This window comes from Manis pentadactyla, chromosome 4 (genome assembly GCF_030020395.1).
Source record: "Manis pentadactyla isolate mManPen7 chromosome 4, mManPen7.hap1, whole genome shotgun sequence".
NCBI lineage: Eukaryota > Metazoa > Chordata > Mammalia > Pholidota > Manidae > Manis > Manis pentadactyla.
In genome coordinates, this window is record NC_080022.1 from 95,122,075 (window position 1) to 95,147,531 (window position 25,457).

The following is a 25,457-nucleotide window of genomic DNA, read 5'->3' on the forward strand; positions in this document are numbered from 1 at the left end:
ACCTTGCTATTTGCAACAATATGGATGGATCTAGAGGACATTATTCTAAGTGAAATAAGCCAGTAGAGAAAGACAAATACATGATTTCACTTATTTGTGGAATATAAAAACAAAACAAAATAGAATGAACAAAATAGCAGTAGACTCATAGACAGTGAGAAGTGACTGGTGGTTACAATGGGAAAGGGGCTATTAAGGGGCACAAAAATTCTCAGTCATAATATGTTGCTCATGGGATGGTAGTACAGAATGGAGAATATAGCCAATGCTTCTGTAACATCTTCCTATGTTGACAGTAACTGCGCTAGTGGGGTTGAAGGTTCCATAATATGGGCAACTGTTCAACCACTGAGTTGTATACTTGAAACCAATATTAGATTATATATCAACTCTACTTCAATAAAAAAAAGTCTAACCAAAAAAGAATATCAATAAAGAGAAATTAATTTTAAAAAGAACCAATTAGATTGTTATAGTTGGAAAATACATTAACTGAAATGAAAAATTCACTAAAGGGATTCAACATAAGTTTGAACAGGAGAAGAAAGAATCCATGAACCTGAAGATAGCTTAATTGATATTATGCAGTTTAAGGAATAGAAAGAATGAAGAGAAATGAAAGAACCTCAGATACCTGTGGGGCACCACCAAGTACACCAACATACTACATAATGGGTGTTTCACAATGACAGCAGAGAAAAAGAACAAATATTTGAAAAAATAATGGCTAAAAACCTACTAAATTCGATGAAAACATTAATCCACACATCCAAGAAGCTTAACAAACTTCAAGGAGGATAAACTCAAAGAGAACCACACCTAGACACATCGTAATCAAACTGTCACAAGGCAAAAAGAAATTTGAAAGTGGCAAGAAACAAGGCATTCATGACATACAAGGGGTCCTCAGTATTAACAGCTAATTTATCAGAAACCATGGGGTCCAAAATGCTATGGGTTGACATATCGAAAGTGTTTGAAGAAAAGGAACTATTACCAAATAATTTTATATTCAACAAAATCATTTTTTTAAATGAAGAATAAATTAATATATTCCTATTAAAACCTGAGAATTTGTCACTAGGAGACCTTCCCAACAAGAAATATTAAAGGCTGAGACTGCAAGGACACTAGACTGAAATCCACATGAACAAATAAGGAGCACCAGTAAAGGAAATTGCATAGGTAATTATAAAAGGTAATATAGATATATTTTTGTTTCTAATTCCTTTTTCCTATCTGATTTAAAATATCACACAGATAAAGCAATAATTGTAATACTATATCAATGGACTTAAAATGTATAAATTTGTGATTTATCTGACAATTATAGCAAAACAGAAAGAGGGAATGAAGTTAAACTGGGGCAAAGTTTTTGTACACTACTGAAATTATGTTGGTATTAATTCAAAATATTCATTTAAAAATTAAGGTGTTAATGTAATTCTCAGATAGTCACAAAGAAAATGGTTCAAAAGTATAACAATAAACAAGAAGATCAAAATGGTATACTAGAAAACACCTGTAAGTCAAAAGAAGGCCGAAGGCCTTAATGAAGACATACAAGAACAAAAAAAACAATGTAAGACAGAGAAAAACAAAGGACAAAATGATGAGTTTAAGTTTTACCTTATTAGTAGTTACATTAAGTCAAAGTTGACTAAACATTCCAAATAAAATCCAGAGATTGTCAGAATGAGTGATGATCCCATTATCCAACTATATGCTGTCCACAAAACATACACTATTATATTCAACACAAATAGGTTGAAAGGTCAAGGAAAAGATACACCATGCAAATAGTGAGCTGCAGTGGCTACCCTAAGATCAGACAAAAGTGAGCTGTAGTGGCTACCCTAATATCAGACAAAATACACGTTAAAAATGTTATTGGGAAAAAGGACATTTTATTAGGAGAAAAGGGTCAAGCCATCAAGAAAAGATAACAGTTATAAGTATATGCACCTAACAACATTGCCCCAAAATATATAAACCAAAAACTGGGAAAAATAGATAATTCAACAATAATAGTAGAAGACTTTCACACCCCCAAATTTCAGTAATGAAAAGAACTAGAAAGAACACAAGGAAATATAATACTTCAACAACACTATAAACCAACCAGATAAATATTGAGGAAATTCACAAATATGGAATACAACACACTCCTAAATTACTAATGAGTCAAAAAATAAATCACAAAGGAAATTACAAAGTACTTGGAGAAGAATGAAAAATACTTGTGAGATACAGTGAAATCAGTGATTAAAGAGTAATTTATAGCCATAAATATCTACATTAAAAAATTAAGGTCACCCCGAATAGCCAAAGAAATCCTGAGAAAGAAGAATAAAGTGGCAGGGATCTCACTCCCCAACTTCAAGCTCTATTACAAAGCCATAGTAATCAAGACAATTTGGTACTGGCACAAGAACAGAGCCACAGACCAGTGGAACAGATTAGAGACTCCAGACATTAACCCAAACATATATGGTCAATTAATATTCAATAAAGGAGCCATGGACATACAATGGGGAAGTGACAGTCTCTTCAACAGATGGTGCTGGCAGAACTGGACAGCTACATGTAAGAGAATGAAACTGGATCACTGTCTAACCCCATACACAAAAGTAAATTCAAAATGGATCAAAGACCTGAATGTAAGTCATGAAACCATAAAACTATTAGGAAAAAACATAGGCAAAAATCTCTTAGACATAAACATGAGTGACCTCTTCTTGAACATATCTCCCTGGGCAAGGAAAACAATAGCAAAAATGAACAAGTGGGACTATATTAAGCCGAAAAGCTTCTGTACAGCAAAAGACACCATCAATAGAACAAAAAGGAACCCTACAGTATGGGATAATATATTTGTAAATGACAGATCCGATAAAGGCTTGATGTCCAAAATAAATAAAGAGCTCACATGCCTCAACAAACAAAAAACAAATAACCCAATTAAAAAATGGGCAGAGGAACTGAAAAGACAGTTCTCCAAAAAAGAAACACAGATGGCCAACAGACACATGAAAAGATGCTCCACATCGCTAATTATCAGAGAAATGCAAATTAAAACTACAATGAGGTATCACCTCACACCAGTAAGGATGGCTACCATCCAAAAGACAAACAACAACAAATGTTGGCGAGGTTGCAGAGAAAGGGGAACCCTCCTACAATGCTGGTGGGAATGTAAATTAGTTCAACCATTGTGGAAAGCAATATGGAGGTTCCTCAAAATGCTCAAAATAGACTTACCATTTGACCCAGGAATTCCACTTCTAGGAATTTACCCTAAGGATGCAGCACTCCAGTTTGAAAAAGACAGATGCACCCCTATGTTTATCACAGCACTATTTACAATAGCCAAGAAATGGAAGCAACCTAAGTGTCCATCAGTAGATGAATGGATAAAGAAGATGTGGTACATATACACAATGGAATATTATTCAGCCATAAGAAGAAAACAAATCCTACCATTTGCAACAACATGGATGGAGCTAGAGGGTATTATGCCCAGTGAAATAAGCCAAGCGGAAAAAGACAAATACCAAATAATTTCACTCATCTGTGGAGTATAAGAACAAAAGAAAAACTGAAGGAACAAAACAGCAGCAGAATCACAGAACCCAAGAATGGACTAACAGTTACCAAAGGGAAAGAGATTGGGGAGAATGGGAGGGTAGGGAGGGATAAGGGTGTTGAAGAAGAAAGGGGGTATTATGATTAGCATGTATAATGTGGGAGGTGGGGGAAAGGGGAGGGCTTTGCAACACAGAGAAGACAAGTAGTGATTCTACAACATCTTACTAGGCTGATGGACAGTGACTATAATGGGGTTTTGGCGGGGGGGTACTTGGGGTAGGGGAAAGCCTTGTAAACATAATGTTCTTCATGTAATTGTAGATTAATGATAATAACAACAAAAAAAAGACATACGAAAACGCAAAGTATTGTCAAAGGGTAATGTCCAGAAAGTTAAAAACAACTGTCCTACACAAATCTAAAGCAAGTACATATCCAATGATGTATTAATAAGGGGACCATTAAAAAATAACTATTTCAAAGAGAATTCAAAAGACTGAATATACATGGACCTGGACATACATCTTTTATATCTTTACTGAATAAAATTCATTTACATTGCTACTGAAAAAGAAAAATTAAGGTCAAGGCTAGGGAGACATGACAATTAAATGCAATGTGGTACCCTGGATTAGATCCTGGGAGAGAGAGAGGACATTAACACTATGAAAATAGTTTAAGAAAAACAATGAAATCCAAATAAAATCTGAAGTTTAGTTAATAGTAATATACCAATATATGTTTGCTACTTTCAACAAATGTACATGGTAAAGTAAAATGTTAACAATGGAGAAAACCAGATGAGGGATATAAAGGAATTCTCTGTATTACCTCTGCAACTTTTCTGTAAATCTACAATGAATTCCTAAATAAAGTTTCTTTAAAAAAAAGCTAAGATTAACACACCCACTAGAATGACTAAAATCAAAAAGATGAAAAATACCATGTGATTGGTGCACATGATGTGTTTGGGGTCACTGGGAAGACAATGTAGCTCAGAAAAGACAAATAGGGACTCTATGGAATCTTACTACACTGATGGACAGTGACTGCAATAGTGTATGGGGGGGGACTCAATAATAAGGGTGAATGTAAATGTAATAACCACACAGCTTTTCTTGTGAAACCTTCATAAGAGTGTATATCAATGATACCTTAATTTAAAAAATTAAACAATGTAAAAAATAAAGATAAATACAAGTAAAAATAATCAGAGATTTAAAAAAGAAAAGAAAAATACCATGTGGTGACAAGGATGTGGAGCTACTATAACTTTCATTCACTGCTAGTCAGAATGTAAATTGGTGCAATCAATAAGAAAAAAAGACTGGCAGTGTAATACAATAAGAAATGCATATTTTGTCTTTGTCCCTGGTTCCTGACAAGGAATTTTTATAACTCTGTAATTTCCTGACTTATAGGAGCATCTTTTGTATAATATTTTATCTTTGTCACCAGTGACATGATAGGAGAATCATTTGCTATTCATAATGTGGTCCTGAGTTTATGCTAATTAAATAACTGGAGGTAGGGGGCTCCTAGATAGCTTCCACGTGGTGGCTGGATGCCAGAAAGACCAAGTCATGATTAGAAGTTTGGAGCCTTTCAGCCCCACCCCAATTTCCTTGGAGGAAAGAAGGGTTGAAGATTGAGTTAATCACCAATGGATAATGATTTAATCAATCATGTCAGGTAATGAGACCTCAATAAAAAACCCTAAATGATGGGTTTCAGAGTTTCCATGTTGGGGTTCAGACAGCTTCTAGGTTGGAGGTGCGGGGAGGGGGCACTCTCAGAGAGGGCATAGGAAGCTCCATGTCCTTTCTCCCCTAACTTGCCATGTGCTATGTGCACATTTGTCTGTTCTTGAGTAACATCTTTTATAATAAACCAGTGGTAAATAAAGAAATTTTTTGAGTTCTAAGAGTCATTCTAGCAAATTATCAAACCTGAGCAGAAGGTGGGAACCCCAAATTTATAGCCTGTTGGTCAGTAGTTCAAGTGGCAAGCAGGACTGTGACTGGTGTCTGAAGTGGAAGCAGTCTTGTGGGACTGAGCCCTTAACCTGTGGGGCCTTCATTTCCTGGTAGTTAGTGTCACAATTGAATCAAATTGTAGGATATCCAGTTCATGTCTGGAGAGTTGGAGAATTGGTTGGTGTGAGAAAAACACATATATTTTGTATCAGAGTAAAAACAGCTCAGGCCCTTAGGGTATGATTAAAGAGGGCGGCGTGAGAGGTGAGACAGAGAACTCCTTAAACTGTATATAATATGAAAATATAATTAATACAACTAATCCTGAAAGAGCAACAGGAAAGAGGGCTGCACCAGATTGCATACACCTGGTTAAAACAACAGACCTCACAGAACAGGGTAACATACCAAAGCCATGATCCAGTGGGACCCAAGCCCTTCCCCCAAACCCAGCTCACCAGTGGGAGGAAGAGAAATGGAGCAGGGAGGCAGTGGAGGCCAGGGACTGCTGAACACCTAGCCCTGGAGATATGCTCTGGGAGCAGGAACCTACATTACATGGTGCTCTGGTGATTAGTGGGGTTGGAAAGCTAAGACAGGAGGAATACCTGGAGAGACTGAGATTCCAGCTGCTTGTAGAAAACAGGGATCCATATCCGGCTGCTCTGGGTGGGCAATCTGAGAGACTTCCTAACAGGGAGAGGGCTGCTAAAGGGACAAAGACTAACAAAAGTGTCCAGGCACCCTCTGCCCAGCAGGTTGGGAACTTTCAGGATCTTCAGGCACTCCAAACCCCTGTTTGACTCTGCAGCTCCAAGGCCCCCCATCATGATACACAGGCTGCTGTGCCTTACTGCCGGAAAACCTGCACCTGGCTTGCAAACCAGCAACCCCTGCCCTGGCGTCAGGACAGACAGAGGGAAACCCCACCTATAGAAGCTACAAACGGAAGGCATAGAGGCTTACACCTGTGTGTTCAGCCCACTGGTTCTGGCAGTGGAGACAGGCATAGCAGCCAGGAAGCAAGAAACAGCTCTTTCCTCCTCCCGGGCACCAGCACCACTCCCCTGAGACCCCTGACATCTTTCCAGGGGCTGAGCAGCTCCAGAGAGTAAAGCTTCTGGACACTAGAGGGCACCACATACAAACATGAAAGGTCAAAGGAACCTGGTTCAAACAAGTATCTCTCAAACAACAGAAAACAGATCAAGTAAGAATGAACCAATCAATCTTCTTGAAAGAGATTTCAAAATAAAAAATCATAAACATGCTCCTGGGGGTACAGAAAAATATTCAAGGACTCAGGAATGAATCTACGGCAGAGATCCGATTGTTAAAGAACACAAAGGAGTGTTTTAAAACCAGATTAGATACAGTGGAAGAGATGGTAAATGAAATAGAAACTAGAGGAGAGGAATACAAAGAAGCTGAGACAGAGAGAAAAAAGGATCTTTAGGAATGAAAGAATATTGAGACAACTGTGTGACCAATCCAAACAGAACACTATATGTATTACAGGAGTACCAGAAGAAGAGAGAGAGAAAAAGGGATAGAAAGTGTCTCTGAGGACAAAATTGCTGAAAATTTCCCCAATCAGGAAGGAGATGATCTGTCAGGCCATGGAAGTGCACAGATCTCCCAATACAAGGGAACCAAGAAAGACAACACCAAGACAGTTAACAATTAAATGGCAAAGATTAAGGATAAGGACAGACTATTAAAAGCAACCAGAGAGAGAAAAAAGATCACATACAAAGGAAAAACCTATCAGGCTATGATCAGACTTCTCAGCAGAAATCTTACAGGACAAAAGGGAGTGACATGATATGCTTAATGCAATGAAGTAGAAGGGCATCAAACAAAGAATACATTATCCTACAAGATTATCATTTAAATATGGAGGAGAGATTAACCAATTTCCAGATAAGCAAAAGCTGAGAGAATTTACCAACCACAACCATCTCTACAGTGTATTTTGGAGGGACTGCTATAGACAGAAGTGTTCCTAAGGCTAAATAGCTGTCACCAGAAGTAATAAAACCACAGTAAAGAAAGTAGAACAGTTAAGTACTAGGCAAATGCAAAATTAAATTAATTACCCCCAAAGTCAGTCAAGGGATAGACAAAAAGTACAGAATATGATACCTAATATATAAAGAATGGAGGAGGAAGAAAAAGGAGGAGACAAAAAAAAACCTTTACATTGTGCTTGTAATAACATACTAAGTGAGTTAAGTTAGACCCTTGGATAGTAAGGAAATTACCCTTGAACCTTTGGTAACCATGAATCTAAAGCCTACAATGGCAAAATGCACATACCTATTGATACTCACCCAAAATGTAAATGGTCTTAATACACCAATCAAAAGATATAGTCACTGAATGGATAAAAAAACAAGACCCATCTTTATGCTGTCTACAAAAAACTCACTTCAAACCCAAAGAAATACACAGACTAAAAGTGAAGGGATGGAAAAAGATATTCCATGCAAACAATAGGGAAAAAAAGCAGGTGTTGCAATACTTGTATCAGACAAAATAGACTTTGAAACAAAGAAAGTCACAAGAGACAAAGAAGGACATTCCATAATGATAAAGGGGTCAGTCCAACAAGAGGATATAACCATTATAAATATCTATGCACCGAACACAGGAGCACCTACACATGTGAAACAAATACTAAGAATTAAAAGAGAAAATAGAATGCAATGCATTCATTTTAGGAGACTTAAACACACCAGTCACTCCAAAGGACAGATCAACCAGACAGAAAATAGGAAAGGACAGAAGCACTGAACACATTAGAACAGATAGATCTAACAGACATCTACAGAACTCTAAACCCAAAGCAGCAGGATACACATTCTTCTCATGTGTACATGGAACATTTTCCATATTAGACCACATACTAGGCAACAAGAAGAGCCTCAGTAAATTCAAAAAGAGTGAAATTGTACCAACCAACTACTCAGACCACAAAGGTATAAAACTTGAAATAAATTGAACAAAGGAAACAAAAAGGCTCACAAACACATGGAGGCTTAACAACATGCTCCTAAATAATCAATGGATCAATGACCAAATTAAAACAGAGATCAAGCAATATATGGGGACAAATGAAAATAACAGCACAATGTCACAACTTCTGTGGGACGCAGCAAAGGCAGTTCTAAGAGGAAAGTATATAGCAATCCAGGCCTACTTAAAGAAGGAAGAACAATCCCATATGAACAATCTAAACTCACAATTAATGAAACTAGAAAAGGAACAACAAATGAGGCGCAAAGTCAGTAGAAGGAGGGTCATAATAAAGATCAGAGCAGAAATAAATAAAATTGAGAAGAATAAAACAATAGAAAGAATCAATGAAAGCAGGCACTGGTTCTTTGAGAAAATAAAAAAAACAGATAAACCCAGAAAAAAAGAGAGTCTACACAAATAAACAGAATCAAAAATGAGAAAAGAAAAATCACTATGGACACCACAGAAATACAAAGAATTATTAGAGAATACTATAAAATTTTATAGGCTAACAAACTGGATAACCTAGAAGAAATGGACAACTTTCTAGAAAAATACAACCTTCCAAGGCTGATCCAGAAAGAAACAGAAAATATGAACAGACCAATTACTAGCAATGAAATTGAATTGATAATAAAAAAGCTATCTAAGAACAAAACTCCTGGACCAGATGGTTTCACTGCTGAATTTTATCAACCATTTAGTGAAGACCTAATACCCATCCTCCTTAAAGTTTTCCAAAAGTAGAAGAGAAGGGAATACTTCCAAACTCATTCTATGAGGCCAGGATCACTCTAATACCAAAACCAGGCAAAGACACCACAAGAAAAGAAAATTACACCCAATATCCCTGATAAACATAGATGCAAAAATACTCAACAAATTATTAGCAAACCAAATTAAAAAACACATCAAAAAGATCATCCATCATGATCAAGTAGGGTTTATTCCAGGGATGCAAGGACAGTACATTTCAAAAATCCATTAACATCATCCACCACATCAACAAAAAGGACAAAAACCACATGATCATCCTCATAGATTCTGAAAAAGCATTCAACAAAATTCAATATCCATTCATGATAAAAACTCTCAACAAAATGGATACAGAGGTCAAATACCTCAACATAATAAAGGCCATATATGACAAACCCACAGCCAATATTACACTTAACAGCAAGAAGCTAAAAGCTTTTCCTTTAAGATCAGGAACAAGATAAGGATGGCCACTCCCCACACTTTTATTCAACATAGTTCTGGAGGTCCTAGTCACAGCAATCAGAGAATACAAAGAAATGAAAGGCATCCAGATTGGAAAGGAAGAAGTTAAACTGTCCCTGTCTGCAGATGACTTGATATTGTACCGAAAAAACCCTAAAGAATCCACTTCAAAACTACTAGATCTAATATATGAATTCAGTAAAATTTCAGGATACAAAATTAATACACTAATCAAGAACTAGCAGAAAGATACACCAGGAAAACAATTCCATTCACAATTGCATCTAAAAGAATAAAATACCTAGGAGTAAACCTAACCAAGGAAGTGAAAGACCTATACTCTAAAAACTACAAGACACTCATGAGAAAAATTAAAGAAGAGACCAATAAATGGAAACACATCCCATGCTCATGGATAGGAAGAATTAATATTTTCAAAATGGCCATTCTGCCTAAAGCAATCTAGAGATTCAATGCAATCCCTATCAAAATACCAACAGCATTCTTCAACGAACTAAAGCAAATAGTTCTAAAATTCACATGGAACCACAAAAGACCCCAAATAGCCAAAACAATCCTGAGAAGGAAGAATAAAGCTGGGGGGATTATGCTTCCCAACTTCAAGCTCTACTACAAAGCCACAATAATCAAGAAAATTTGGTACTGGCACAAGAACAGAACCATAAACAATGGAACAGACTAGAGAGTCCACATACAAACCCAACCATACATGGTCAATTAATATATGAGAAAGGAGTCATGGACATACAATAGGGAAATGACAGCCTCTTCAACAACTGGTGTTGGCAAAACTAGACTGCTATATACAAGAAAATGAAACTAGATTATTGTTTAACCTCATACACAAAAGTAAACTCAAAATGGATCAAAGACCTGAATGTAAGTCGACAACAAAGGGAAAAATCTCCTGAATATAAACATGAAAAAGTTCTTCCTGAACGCATCTCCTCGAGCAAGGGAAACAAAAGCAAAAATGAACACATCACATTACATCAAACTAAAAAGCTTCTGTACAGCAAAGGAAACCATCAGTAGAACAAAAAGGCATCTTACCGTATGGGAGAATATATTGGTAAATGACATATCTGACAAGGGATTAACATACAAAATATATAAAGAACTCACATGCCTCAACACCCAAAAAGCAAATAACCCAACTGAAAAATGGGCAGAGTATATGAAGAGACAATTCTCCAAAGAAGAAATTCAGATGGCCAACAGGCACATGAAAAGATGCTCCACATCACTAATTACAGGGAAATGTAAATAAAAGCCACAGTGAGATATCAGCTCACACCAGTTAGAATAGCCAGTATCAAAAAGACTATGAACAACAAATGCTAGTGAGCATGCAGAGAAAGGGGAACCCTCCTACACTGCTGGTGGGAATGTAAGCTAGTTCAACCATTGTGGAAAGCAATATGGAGGTTCCTCAAAAAACTAAAAATACAAATACCATTTGACCTGGGAATTCCACTCCTAGGAATTTACCCAAAAAAAACAAGATCTCAGATTCAAAAAGACATATGCACTCCTATGTTTATTGCAGCACTTTTTACAATAGCCAAGATATGGACACAACCTAAGTGTCCATCAATAGATGAATGGATAAAGAAGATGTGGTATATATACACAATGGAATGCTATTCAGCCATAAGAAAGAAACAAATCCTACCATTTGCAACAACATAGATGGAGCTGGAGGACATTATGCTCAGTGAAATAAGCCAGGTGGACAAAGACAAGTACCAAATGATTTCCCTCATTTGTGGAGTACAACAATGAAGCAAAACTGAAGGAACAAAACAGCAACAGACTCACAGACTCCAAGAAGGGACTAGCGGTTATGAAAGGGGAGGGATGAGGGAGGGCGGGTGAGGAGAGAGGAAGAAGGGGATTGAGGGGTATTATGATTGGCACACATGGTGTGGTGGTGATCATGGGGAAGACAGTCTAGGACAGAGAAGACAAATACTGACTCTGTGGCATGTTACTATACTAATGGGCAGTAACTGCAATGAGGTATGGGGGGACACGATAATATGGGTGAATGTAATAAACACATTGTTTTCTCATGTCAAACCTTCATAAGAGTGTATATCAATAATACCTTAATCAAAAAAAAGATGGAACATATTATGCTAAACCTGTAACCCATCAGTTTCCCTCCTAGAGACATACCCAACCAAAATGTGTAAATATCAAGTACTAGAATTTTTATAGCAACACAATTCATGAAAGCCCACTCTGGAAACTACCCAAATTTCCATTAACTATACCATAGATAAATGCAATGGTACAGTCATACAGTGGAATATTATATAAAAGTAAAAATAAAGAATCTTCAACTTCAAGTAACAATATGGATGAATCCCACAAACACAGTATTAAGTAAAAAGAGTCAAAACAAAAATGATTATATTTAGAGAAAATGCAGGTACATCTAATACTAGAAGTTAGGACAGTTGTTGGCCTGAAGCTAGTGACTGAAAGGGGAAACAAGAAACTCTTCTGAGGTGACAGTAATATTCTGTGTTTTAATCTGAGTGCTGGTTGGAACATTACATTTAGTTTGTAAAGATTCATCATGTTACACAATTAAGATCTGTGCATTTTTCTTGCAAATATCTAAAGTACTTTTACATAAGGTCATTCTTTAATAAAGATTATTTCATATTCTAAGTAATACAGTAATAAATACAACAAAATAATTTCATATAAGTTTTGCCAGGTTATATAGTTTACTAATTTTCATAATTTTCACAAGGTAGGTAGTTTTGTATATGTAACAGGATGCAAGTGGAACTCTTCTCTTTTCTCTGGAATTGTCAACTGGGGCACAAAGCTATGTGGAAAAGTGCTGGTAACCCATATTCTAAAGAAAGCAACCTATGATTAAGGCCAGATCTTCCTTCAAGGCTAACTAAACAGTGGTTGAACTGGCCCTACAATCAATGACCAAACATCTCCTTTCCTCTCAGTTTTTAAGAGAAACTGGGAGGGAAAGGCATGAAATGACAGCTTAAAGTGGTAGAGACAGATTGAGATACTTTCCCCTCAACTCTCAAAACAAGTGAGGAGGTAACAACAGCCTTATAAAGACAAGGCATGCCTTCAAGAAGGGGAGATTGGCATCTAATTTGCTAGTTGGATATAAACCTAGACAGAAGATTTATTTATCTACCTTTATGTCTGACTGAGTAAACAGAAATTAGAAAGAGGCAGACAGCAGAGAAAAAGAGTTGGGGTAGGGATGTGGTCAGAAGTAGAGCATTCTGCACTGCCATTTAGCATAGAAAGGCTGAATGAATTCTCTGTGGATTAAGTGGACATATGGAAGACAGCTAGAATTGAACTACCTTGCTAATAGCACTTGCTGCACCAAGGGCTGACTGTTAAGTAAAGAACTCCAACAGCAAGATGATATGAAATAAACAGTAAAGGAAGGTAACTGGGGTAATACTGAAAAATGTCAAGTTGGAAGCCAATTTCCCACACCAAGGACCTATGCACTGGTGAATGCATGAAAGTTATCAAATCTGCCCAAGATATCATTAAGTTGTGGACAGTGATAGAAAAAAATGAAACCATTTCATGTTGGTATCACAAAACTTTTAGGAATCTGGTTTCTCTCTGTGTGTGGCATTAGATGTATGGTATATGATAACAGAATCTTCTTTTTTAATTAAAAGTTACTACTTTCTTAGAAATTTTGGCAACCAACCTTTGGTAATGGTGTAGATAAAGTACTTTTGGCAGATGTCTGCAGATAATCTCTTTTATCTTTGGATTTACCATGATCAGCTGATATGAAATTTTGAGATACATTTTGAGGAAGAGCTGCTTTAGAATCAAATTTCCAATACTGAGTTTCAGGTGTTTCCAATGTCTGTGTCTTCTACATTGAAAAAAAAAGTAAATAAAATCATTAAATGTCATTTTCATTAAAATGAAGCAACTAGTAAAAATAGCACTGGAATAAACCCGAATTTACCCCCAAATTTATTATTGATTAGATAACTTTTAATAAACTACACTTCTCTTCTTTTTCATTTTATTTTCCCATTTTAGATGAAAATGGTGTCTTTCCCTGTTTCTTCACAGAGATGTAAGATACAAGACATCTCAACTCTCTGTCTTACTAAAAGTTGAGGATTTTCTAAAGAAAAATATCTTATTAGTTCATTCTAATAGCCTACAAGCCAGAGGGCAATTTATACTCTTTCTATTCATTCTTTTATGCATTTGTATTTCTTCTCTCTCATCTATAAAATATCAGCCTTTTCCTATCTACCAGCCTCATCCTCCTCCAAAAATAATCATTATTATTATTTTTGAAGGACAAAAATTATGGAAGTATAGAACTAGAGAAATTTTCAGGAAAAAAAATGAGAAAATGGCTATTTGCCTCAATTCTGAAGATAAACAAATTGCAAATTTACTCTAAATATTTTATTTCAGCTCAACTTCTTCAGTTCTCTACCTTTATATACATAACTTTCCTTCAGCACCTGACCTATCTTTCTAGTGAAAGCTAGTAATAGTTGCTTTAGTAGAATTGCGCAAAAAAAACTATACTCCTCACTTTCTTTTTTACCACTTACTTTGGTCACCACCATCTCCATGAATATCATCATGGCAATCACTTACAAGAAAGAATGGAACACACACATACATACAAAATGGCTACTCTAAAAAGCCTGATATTTGAATCTGCAGTGGGTTTAAATTAGAAGGGTACAGGGTGCAGGATTAAGAGATGACCACATGTGCTATAAAAAACACTGGACTAGGAGTTAAGTAATATGCTCTTTTCTCTTAGATTTTTTACTGTCTTGCTGGGCAATTTTTAAGGAAATCTCCAGACTTAAATTTACCTATCTATATAATCAAGGAGCTAAGTGAAGTGATTTATAGGTTTCTTGCCCAGTTCTAGTGATCTCACTTTATAATCCTTCTTCCAGCAAGTACAGATTTGGGTAGTATTTTTTTCACAAAGTTGCATTTCTACATCATCTTTCCTAAATATTTCTACATCATAGTTGACAATACAATTTTGATGAAAGCAAAATCTTTCTGCTCTGTAGATTCATCAGGTGTCATCCTCAGCATCTCCAAAATGTTAACTGCTTTCATAGACAAAATTTTTCTCCTCCAAAAGGACTGAGAATGGCAAGTACACCACCTTGTGGCCATGTCAGGGGATTTAACATTTCCCTGATAGCCTAAAAGAAAAAGCACCCCTATTTTAGAATAATGAAATGGCCTTCTTCATAATGCACCATGGAAATGTATGGACTTTCCTACAAGTTTCTGAATGTTACATTTCCAGGGATGCTTCCTTAGGGGAAAAGTAGTGACTTAATGGAACTGGTGAATTTGGAAGGAAAAACTGGGCACATATAGTCCAGACCCTTCCTTATTTCTCCTCTTGGTTACCAGAGGAAGCACACATTCTCCTTTTCTCCCTCATGCCATACATTTCACAAGAGCATACCATCAAATGGATAGACTTGTCACAGTCTAGCTTTACTGGTGACAAAGTAGGTAAACTCTAATTTGGGATTTCAAGATTAGGAAATCCCCTTTCCTTCAAATATAAGCCACGTTCTCCAAATTAGTTGTTAACAATAATGATATTATTTTTAATTTCCTTGTCTTTCTCAATTGGTTCACATTTAAGTGAGGAAAGCAGGATGTCATTTATTTAGCCATCTCAAAACCTAAAATTAGACAATCAAAATATAAGCTTTAAAATTTTTTATGAAAATATTTTGCCTTTAACAAGAAATTTATCAAGAAACACAAAAGTACCTAATTTAAGCTAATAGTATAATAAAAATTATAGATAAAAATGTCCTCTAAATCTCCAAATAACAAATGCTTTGAAATTTTTAGCAATTGCTTTTGAAATAATAAATAGCAAGAAAGTTAGGATATGAAATTGTGTAATATATTTTAGATGTTCTTTTCCTATTTCTGAACAAATAATTTTCCAAGTAGATGTCAGAACATTGATTATAAAGAAATGCTATGAGAATTATGTATAATTCTTACCTTGTCTTCTTTTTCTTTGAGAGTAACTATAGTTTCTTTTGCCTCTCTTTTGAGAATCTCCTATTAAAAATGAGTATCAAGTACATATATTATTAAACATTCAAAACAGTCAAAAGTGAAAACTATTGTCAAAAATCAATATTACTAAAACAGCAATACACTCAGACACTGTGACTAGTGGTTATCAAGGGGGAGGGGTTGGGATGGTTGTGGGGGGGAGGGAAAGAGGGATAAAAGGAGCACAATAATTCTCAATCACAGTAAGTTGGTCACAGAACATGGTACAGCATGGAGAATATAATCAATGATTCTGTAACATCTTTCTACATTGACAGTAACCACACTAGAGGGGGTGAGGATTTAACAGTGTGCGTAACTGTTGAATCACTGTGCTGTACATTTGAAACCAACATAAGATTGTATATCAACTTTAATTTTAAAAAATCAATGCTCTTATTATTAAAACTTTTTCTACATAAGTATTAACGTGGAAAAAAGAGATTCTCAAGATAGCAGAGTGAGTAGGGTGGTGGAAATCTCCTCCCAAAACTATATTTTGAAAATACAGAAAAACCAACTATTCCTAAAGAGTGACCAGAAGATACAGTACACAAACCAGGCTACATCTATAACTGCGAGAACTCAACATCTCACGGAAAAGGGTTAAGATACAAAGCCGTGACCTGGTGGGTCCCGAGCACTCTGCACACCCCAGCTCACTAGCAGGAGGAAAAGTATCAGTGGAGAGGGAGTGGAAGCACAGGACTGCTAAAAAATCTGACCTGGGAGCACAGACACACATTGCATGGTGTACAAGATATTACAGGAATGGAAAGCAAAATCCAAGACTAAGACTATGAAAAGGTTCCCACAGCTGGCTGCCCTGGGAAAAAAGAAAAGCAGGCGTTTTGAAAGTCTTAAAGTTACAAGGGTTTATCAGGTGGACAAAATCTTCCTGGCACACTCAGCCCAGCACACTGGGAACTTGAAGGGACATAAGGTGCCCTAACCCCCTGGGTGTCAACACAGCTACGAAGCCCCTCATGGCGAGCCCCTCACCCTGCCATTCGCTTCCCCCCATGAGGGCACTGAAAGCATAACAGCTGAACTGCCATTGCCGTAGAACAGCCAGGGAGCAGCCCTGCCCACAGCAACCACACAGAGGCTTCTCGCTGCCCGCAGCTAACCAGCCCAGACCCAGTGGCTGCTGCCCCTATGGGTGGTTGACTGACACAGACAGAAGAGACCAGAGCAGAGTCCAGGAAGCACAAAGGGGCTCCATCCTTGCGGCAGAACATACGCTGCTCACTTGTGACACCAGCCAGTGCCCTAGGCCATCCCAGGGGCTGCCCTGCCCATGGCAACTCAGGGGATTAACTCAGAGGTTGCTCCCTGTATGCGGTTGACTGGCACAGGCAGCAGAGATGGGCAAGGCAACCGGCAAGTAGGAAGGGACTTTGTTCTCCCAGCTGAAACAAGCGCCACTCGCCGGCAACCACTCCCATTGCCATGAAAAGGCAGAAGAACCTTGTTCAATCCAAAATCCCTCAAACACTAGAGAGAGGGTATGGTGAGACTGAAATCACCAATCTTCCTGAAAAAGAATTCAAAATAAAAGTCAAAAGTATGCTGATGGAACTACAGAGAAATATTCAAGAGCTAAGGGATGAACTCTGGAGGGAGATGACAGAAATGAAACAAACAATGGAAGGATTTAAGAGCAGAATGGATGAGGTGGAAGAGACTGTTAATGGAACAGAATTCTGAGAACAGGAATACAGACAAGCTGAGGCAGAGAGAGATAAAAGGATCTCTAGGAATGAAAGAATATTGAGAGAACTCTGTGACCAATCCAAATGGAACAATATTTGCATTATAGGAGTATCAGAAGAAGAAGAAAGAGAATAAGGGATAAAAAGTGTCCTTGAAGAAATAATTGCTGAAAACTTCCCCAATCTGGGGAAGGAAATAGTCTCTCAGACCATGGAAGTCCACAGATCTCCCAACACAAGGGACCCAAGAAGGACACCACCAAGACATATAATAATTAAAATGACAAAGATCAAAGACAAGGACAGAGTATTAAAAGCAGCCAGAGAGAGAAATAAGATCACCTACAAATGAAAACCCATCAGGCTATCATCAGACTTCTCAGCAGAAACCTTACAGGCCAGAAGGGAATGGCATGATATATTCAATGCAATGAAAGAGAAAGGGCTGGGCTTGAACCAAGAATACAGTATCTAGCAAGATTATCATTTAAATTTGAAGGAATGATTAAACAATACCCAGGTAAGCAAAAGTTGAGGGAATTTACCTCCCACAAACCATCTCTACAGTGTATTTTAAAGGGACTGCTCTAGATGGAAGTATGCCTAAGGCTAAATAGCTGTCACGAGAGAAAATAAAACCACAGCAAAGAAAGCAGACCAACCAAATACTAACTAAATGCAAAATAAAATCAGCTCTCCACAAAATGAGTCAAGGGAAACACAAAGCATATAGAATAAAATACCTAACATATAAAGAGTGGAGAAGAAAGAAAAAGAAAGGTGAGAAATAAAGAATCATCAGACTCTGTTTATAATAGCATAATAAGTGAGTTAAGTGAGATAGTTAGATGGTAAAGAAGCTCCCCCTGAAACTTTGGTAATCATGAATCCAAAACCTACAATGGCAATAAGTACATATCTTTTGATAATCATCCTAAATGTAAGTGGACTGAAAGCACCAATCAAAAAACACAGAGTAATAGAATGGATAAAAAAGCAAGACCCATCGGTATGCTGCCTACAAGAGACTCACTTCAAATTCAAATGCATACACAGACTAAAAGTGAAGGGATGGAAAAAGATATTCCATGCAAACAATAGGAAAAAAAAGCAGGTGTTGCAGTACTAGTATCAACAAAATAGACTTCAAAACAAAGTCACAAGAGACAAATAAGGACATTCCATAATGATAAAGGGGTCAGTCCAACAAGAGGATACAACCATTATAAATATCTATGCACCGAATACAGGAGCACCAACACATGTGAAACAAATACTAAGAATCAAGGGAGGAAATAGAATGCAATGCATTCATTTTAGGAGACTCCTAAATAATCAATGGATCAATGACCAAATTAAAACAGAGATCAAGCAATATATGGGAACAAATGAAAATAACAGCACAATGCCACAACTTCTGTGGGATGCAGCAAAGGCAGTTCTAACAGGAAAGTATATAGCAATCCAGGCCTACTTAAAGAAGGAAGAACAATCCCATATGAACAATCTAAACTCACAATTAATGAAACTAGAAAAGGAACAACAAATGAGGCGCAAAGTCAGTAGAAGGAGGGGCATAATAAAGATCAGAGCAGAAATAAATAAAATTGAGAAGAATGAAACAATAGAAAGAATCAATGAAAGCAGGAGCTGGTTCTTAGAGAAAATAAACAAAATAGATAAAACCCTAGCCAGACCTATCAAGAAAAAAAAGAGTCTACACAAATAAACAGAATCAAAAATGAGAAAAGAAAAATCACTATGGACACCACAGAAATACAAATAATTATTAGAGAATACCATGAAAAATTATATGCTAACAAACAGTACTAGAAGAAATGGACAACTTTCTAGAAAAATACAACCTTCCAAGGCTGACCCAGAAACAGAAAATCTGAATAGACCAATTAATAGCAACGAAACTGAGTTGGTAATCAAAACACTACCTAAGAACAAAATCCCTGTCCCAGATGGCTTCACCAGTGAATTTTATCAAACACTTAGTGAAGACATAATACCCATTCTCCTTAAAGTTTTCCAAAAAGTAGAAGAGGAGGGAATACTTCCAAACTCATTCTATGAGACCAGAATCACTCTAATACCAAAACCAGGCAAAGACACCACAAGAAAAGAAAATTACACCTAATATCCCTGATGAACATAGATGCAAAAATACTCAACAAAATATTAGCAAACTGAATTAAAAAATACATCAAAAAGATTGTCCATCACCATCAGGTAGGATTTATTCCAGGGATGCAAGGATGGTACAACATTCAAAAATCCATCAACATCATCCACCACATCAACAAAAAGGATCACCTCCACAGATTCCAAAAAAGCATTCGACAAAATTCAACATCCATTCATGATAAAATCTCTCAACAAAATGGGTATAGAGGGCAAGTACCTCAACATAATAAAGGCCATATGTGACAAACCCACAGCCAACATCATACTTAATAGCGAGAAGCTAGAAGTCTTTCCTTTAAGATCGGGAACAAAACAAGGATGCCCACTCTCTCCACTTCTATTCAACATAGTTCTGGAGGTCCTAGCCACAGCAACCAGACAACACAAAGAAGTGAAAGGCATCCAGATTGGCAAGGAAGAAGTTAAACTCTCCCTGTTTCCAGATGACATGATACTGTACATAAAAAACCCTAAAGAATCCTCCCCAAAACTACTAGAACTAATATCTGAATTCAGCAAAGTTGCAGGATACAAAATTAAAACACAGAAATCTGTTGCATTCCTATACACTAACGATGAACTAACAGAAAGACAAATCAGGAAAACAATTCCATTCACAATTGCATCTAAGAGAATAAAACACCTAACCAAGGAATTGAAAAACCTGTACTCTGAAAACTACAAGACACGCTTAAGAGAAATTAAAGAGGACACTAATAAATGGAAAGTCATCCCATGCTCTTGGCTAGGAAGAATTAATATTGTCAAAATGGCCATCCTGCCTAAAGCAATCTAGAGATTCAATGCAATCCCTTTATCAAAATGCCAACAGCATTCTTTGACAAATTAGAGCAAATAGTTCTAAAATTCATATGGAACCACAAAAGACCCCAAATAGCCAAAGCAATCCTGAGAAGGAAGAAATAAGCTGGGGGGATCACGCTCCCAGACTTCAAGCTCTAATACAAAGCCACAGTAATCAAGAAAATTTGGTACTGGCACAAGAGCAGAACCATAGACCAATGGAACAGACTAGAGAGCCCAGATATAAGCCCAACTATATATGGTCAATTAATATATGATAAAGGAGCCATGGGCATACAATGGGGAAATGACAGCCTCTTCAACAACTGGTGTTGGCAAAACTGGACAGCAACATGCAAGATAATGATATTGGATTACTGTCTAAGCCCATACACAAAAGTAAACTTGAAATGGATCAAAGACCTGAATGTAAGTCATGAAACCATAAAACTCTTAGAAGACAACATAGGCAAAAATCTTCTGAATATAAACATGAGCAACTTTTTCCTTAGTACATCTTCTCAAGCAAAGGGAAAAAAACCAAAAATGAACACATGGGAGTATATCAAACTAAAAAGCTTCTGTACAGCAAAGGACACCATCAACAGAACAAAAAGACACCCTACAGTATGGGAGAATATATTGAATAATGGCATATCTGACAAGGGGTTAACATCCAAAATATATAAAGAACTCATGAACCTCAACAAACATAAAGCAAATAATCCAACTTAAAAAATGGGTGGAGGATATGAACAGACACTGCACCAAAGAAGAAATTCAGGTAGCCAACAGGCACATGAAAAGATGCTCCACATCACCAATTATCAGGGAAATTAAAACCACAATGAGATATCACCTCACACCAGTTAGGATGGCCAGCAGCGAAAAGACTAAGAACAAAAAATGCTGGCGAGAATGCGGAGAAAGAGGAACCCTCCTACACTGCTGGTGGGAATGTAAGCTAGTTCAACCATTGTGGAAAGCAATATGAGGTTCCTCAAAAACCTAAAAATAGAAATACCATTTGACCTGGGAATTCCACTCCTAGGAATTTACCCAAAGAATATAAGTTCTCAGATTCAAAAAGACATATGCACCCCTATGGTTATTGCAGCACTATTTACAATAGCCAAGATATGGAAGCAACCTAAGTGTCCATCATAGATGAATGGATAAAGAAAATGGGTACATATACACAATGTAATACTATTTAGCCATAAGAAAGAAACAAACTCTACCATTTACAACAACATGGATACAGCTGGAGGACATTATGCTCAGCGAAATAAGTTAGGCAGAGAAAGACAAATACCAAATGATTTCCCTCATTTGTGGAGTACAACAGTGAAGCAAAACTGAAGGAACAATACAGCAGCAGACTCACAGACTTCAAGAAGGGACTAGCGATTACCAAAGGGGAGGGGTGGGTGGGGTAGGGCAGGTGGGGAGGGAGGGAGAAGGGGATTGTGGGGTATAGTGATTGGTGCACATGTTGTGTGTGTGTGGTCACAGGGTAGACAATGTAGCTCAGAGAAGACAAATAAGGGATTCTGTGGCATCTTACTACACTGATGGACAGTGACTGCTATGGTGTATGGGGGGGGACTCAATAATAAAGGTGAATGTAATAACCACATTGTTTTTCTTGTGAAATTTTCATTAAGAGTGTATATAAATGATACCTTAATAAAAAAAAAAACAACATAACCCTAGCCCTTGAAGAGCCTAAAGTACAATACGGGCACAGGGTGACATAATTATTTTAATATAAGAACAGAGTGCTTGAAGTTTCTCAGTGTTATGACTCAACCACATTTCTAAGTCTTGTGGTATCACACAATTTTTCATATTGTGGTTTTTAGGTATATATCCTGGTATGTAACAATGGCAAAATGTAATTGTTAAATTTAGGTGTTCTATGATGTTCATACTTCTTTAAACTTATCCATGTATTTAAATTTTTTCGTAATAAAAAATTGAGGGTGAAGGAAAAAGAAAAACAGTGTCATGAGTTCACTTATATACAGAAAGCTTACGTTTGCAGCAAGATATGTGAGATTTTTCCGTAAGTGGAAAGAGTAAGAAAGGAATCAAATGCAGGAAACAAAGTAAACAAATGCATAGAGGCTTGAAATTGAAGGTCCATGTTATCTAGGTTGTTGCAGTGATTAAGAGAACAGGGTATGAACCACATAAAAAAGACCCAATATTTGAATTCTCAGCCATTCTTCTTTTTTATTATGTGATCTTGAAAAATAACCTAACCTCTGTAAAAAGGAAGGTAATAAGTATTGTGTACAGCATTACCGTAAGAATTAAATTAGATGTAAGTAGGGCACTCATTACAGTGACTATCAGAAAGCAGAAAATTATATGTCATTCTATTGTGTGAGTCAATTCACTTTGTAAACTGCAAAACACTATACGGCTTTTTTTTATGAAACATGATGAACAGTTAAAAAGCACATCTATATATATAAATATTTTATAATAAATGAGATAATATTCCTCAAATACTTCTATCTAAAAGCACTCTTACTCTTAAAATGTACCTATATTTATATGTGTTTCATATTTAAACAAGGGAATATGCTAAATTCTTCTGGGAAAAAAGTTAATAGGGGAAAAATACATTTTTTTAATCACTAGTTACCCAAATTTCTATTATTTTCTAATATAACATGTTTTTATAAACACAAAATTACACCTAAACCTAACTATAAGTTACTCTGTAATGCCATAAAACCTACTTTTTCTTTTCTTTCTATTTCAAGTTGTTTCTTAACAGATAAAAGTTCAGTTTTGAGATTGGATAATTCAGTCTCCTAAAGAAAAAGAAACAAAGTTTATAAGTGCACCCAAACAGTTCTCAAAATAATGAAAATGCCAAGTAGTGTTTCAAATAAATAAGTTTCATAGAAAAATAAACTAACTCATAAAATATATACACTTAAAAACCTACTGATATGAGGGCTTCTATTTTCATATACTAAATGAAATAAGTCAGAGAAAGGCAAATACCATATAATCTCATTTCTATGAGATTATAACCTGAAAACTAAGGAGCTCATTTTGGACAAATTTTCTAGTTTGCGCTAAAAAAATATGTATCACTGCATATCTCTCCTCTTGATCCTCCCCTAATCTATCTTACCCCTTCTCTCCCAGTCTCAGAGATCCAAACTTATTTGTAACTGGAGTTCATAATTTTTCATTTGAAAAAAAGAGGTCATTCCACCATTTCAAAAAATAAACTGGAAAAAACCTATAAAAGTATAAAAATGTATTAAGATCCCTTTCCAATCTAAGATTCTCTGATTCTACAGCTCAAAAATTATGGTTTTATTTAATATTACTCTTTACTACCAGCCATGCTGACATGAAAATTGGTTTTCACTGCTACTTGTTCTGTATCTCACCAAAGATGCTTTCATTGATGACTGTTCTTGTTCTTTGCTCTTATAAAGTCCTAATTCTGAGTCTCTTTCTTCAACAATTTTATCATACTGGTGCTATATTAATCAAAGAAAAAATTTTAGACATATTAGAACCCAACAGATTACTCTTATTGAAATACAGTTGAAATACAATATATTATTTTCAGATGTACAGTGTAGCAATTTGACCCTTATATATACATTATTAAATGCTCCCACAGTAAGTGTGGTTACCATCTGTCAACATACAAAGAAATCACAATATTATAGACTATATTCCAACTCTGTGCTTCCCGTCCCTATGAATGACTTATCTTATAATGGGAAGTTTATGCCTCTTTATTCACTTCACCTACTTCACCCATCCCCCTAACCCCTCAGCCCTATGGCAACCACTATGCCACTCTCTGAGTTTATGAGTCTATTTGTGTTGTTCACTTATTTTGTTTTAATAAGCCTGGTATCCTTATGCACTTAATATTTTCAGAAAATTATGCTTATGAATTCAAAGCACTTGAGCATTTAAGAAATTTTTTCAAGTCTTTAATTACAACATAAGCAATGAAACACAGATAACTGTCTTAGAAATAACCTACCCCAAGAACAAGAAATAATTCTTTTTAGTTGGAAACATTGAAATTTATCATTTTTTAAATGGGCTAGATACACCAGGACCTCTTAGAAAACTGGCTAATTCCAGATTTGGAGGGTGAGAAACACAAAATGAGTCTTGAGCATTTTGTCATAACAGAAAGCAAGAAAGCTATCAGAAACTATTAGGGTCAAGTCAAAAGGAGTTGCCAGTAAATTTGAAGAGGCTCCCACTAGCCAGAGATGTGACAATTTGAGTGTTAACAAGGATAAAAACTGTTTTGGATTGAGACATACCAAATATGCTTAAGGCTCTGAGTTCACAATATTATCTAAAATATTTTTTAAATGCTCATCAGTTACCTCATAATAATGTTATATCCCAGCAACAATTTTTAAAGGTGAATGAGTGCGTATAGCCCACCTCCTCTCCAAATCTTGAAGGGAATAAAGCTTAATTCCTTAACAGAATGATTACTTTAAAACAACAAAAAATAGAGCACACTTGCAAAGACAATGAACATTAAGTTTTTCATCTATTTATTTCATCAATAAAAATTTGTTTAGCCTAGCATTAGACACACACAGAGAATACAAACTTTTTATAAGATACACATCCTAGGTATGTACTTAAATATAAGGTAAAAAGTGTTGTAAGAGATTTCCGTGACATTTTAAAAAAAGAGTGATTACTTCCATCAATCATAGATGAAAAGAAGAGATTCTTCAAGGACATGACACCCAAGCTCAGCTTTGTGCAGTTAAGACTCAAA

The 25,457-nt window shown here is 36.2% G+C and overlaps 1 protein-coding gene across 7 annotated transcripts in view; it reads right to left on the minus strand.

Annotated features, from left to right (window-relative positions):
• SYCP1 (synaptonemal complex protein 1) overlaps positions 1 to 25,457 on the minus strand; it is a 131,011-nt gene that overhangs the window by 16,391 nt on the left and 89,163 nt on the right. For 6 of the 7 annotated variants that reach the window (XM_057500503.1, XM_057500501.1, XM_057500504.1 and 3 more), the window contains 4 exons: positions 24,076 to 24,168; positions 23,407 to 23,481; positions 15,885 to 15,944; positions 13,552 to 13,725 (listed from right to left, as the gene is read on the minus strand). In XM_057500503.1, the coding sequence (XP_057356486.1) occupies positions 13,552 to 13,725; positions 15,885 to 15,944; positions 23,407 to 23,481; positions 24,076 to 24,168 (402 nt within the window). The remainder of the gene's footprint in view (positions 1 to 13,551; positions 13,726 to 15,884; positions 15,945 to 23,406; positions 23,482 to 24,075; positions 24,169 to 25,457) is intronic. The other variant, XM_057500502.1, reaches the window with a different exon arrangement.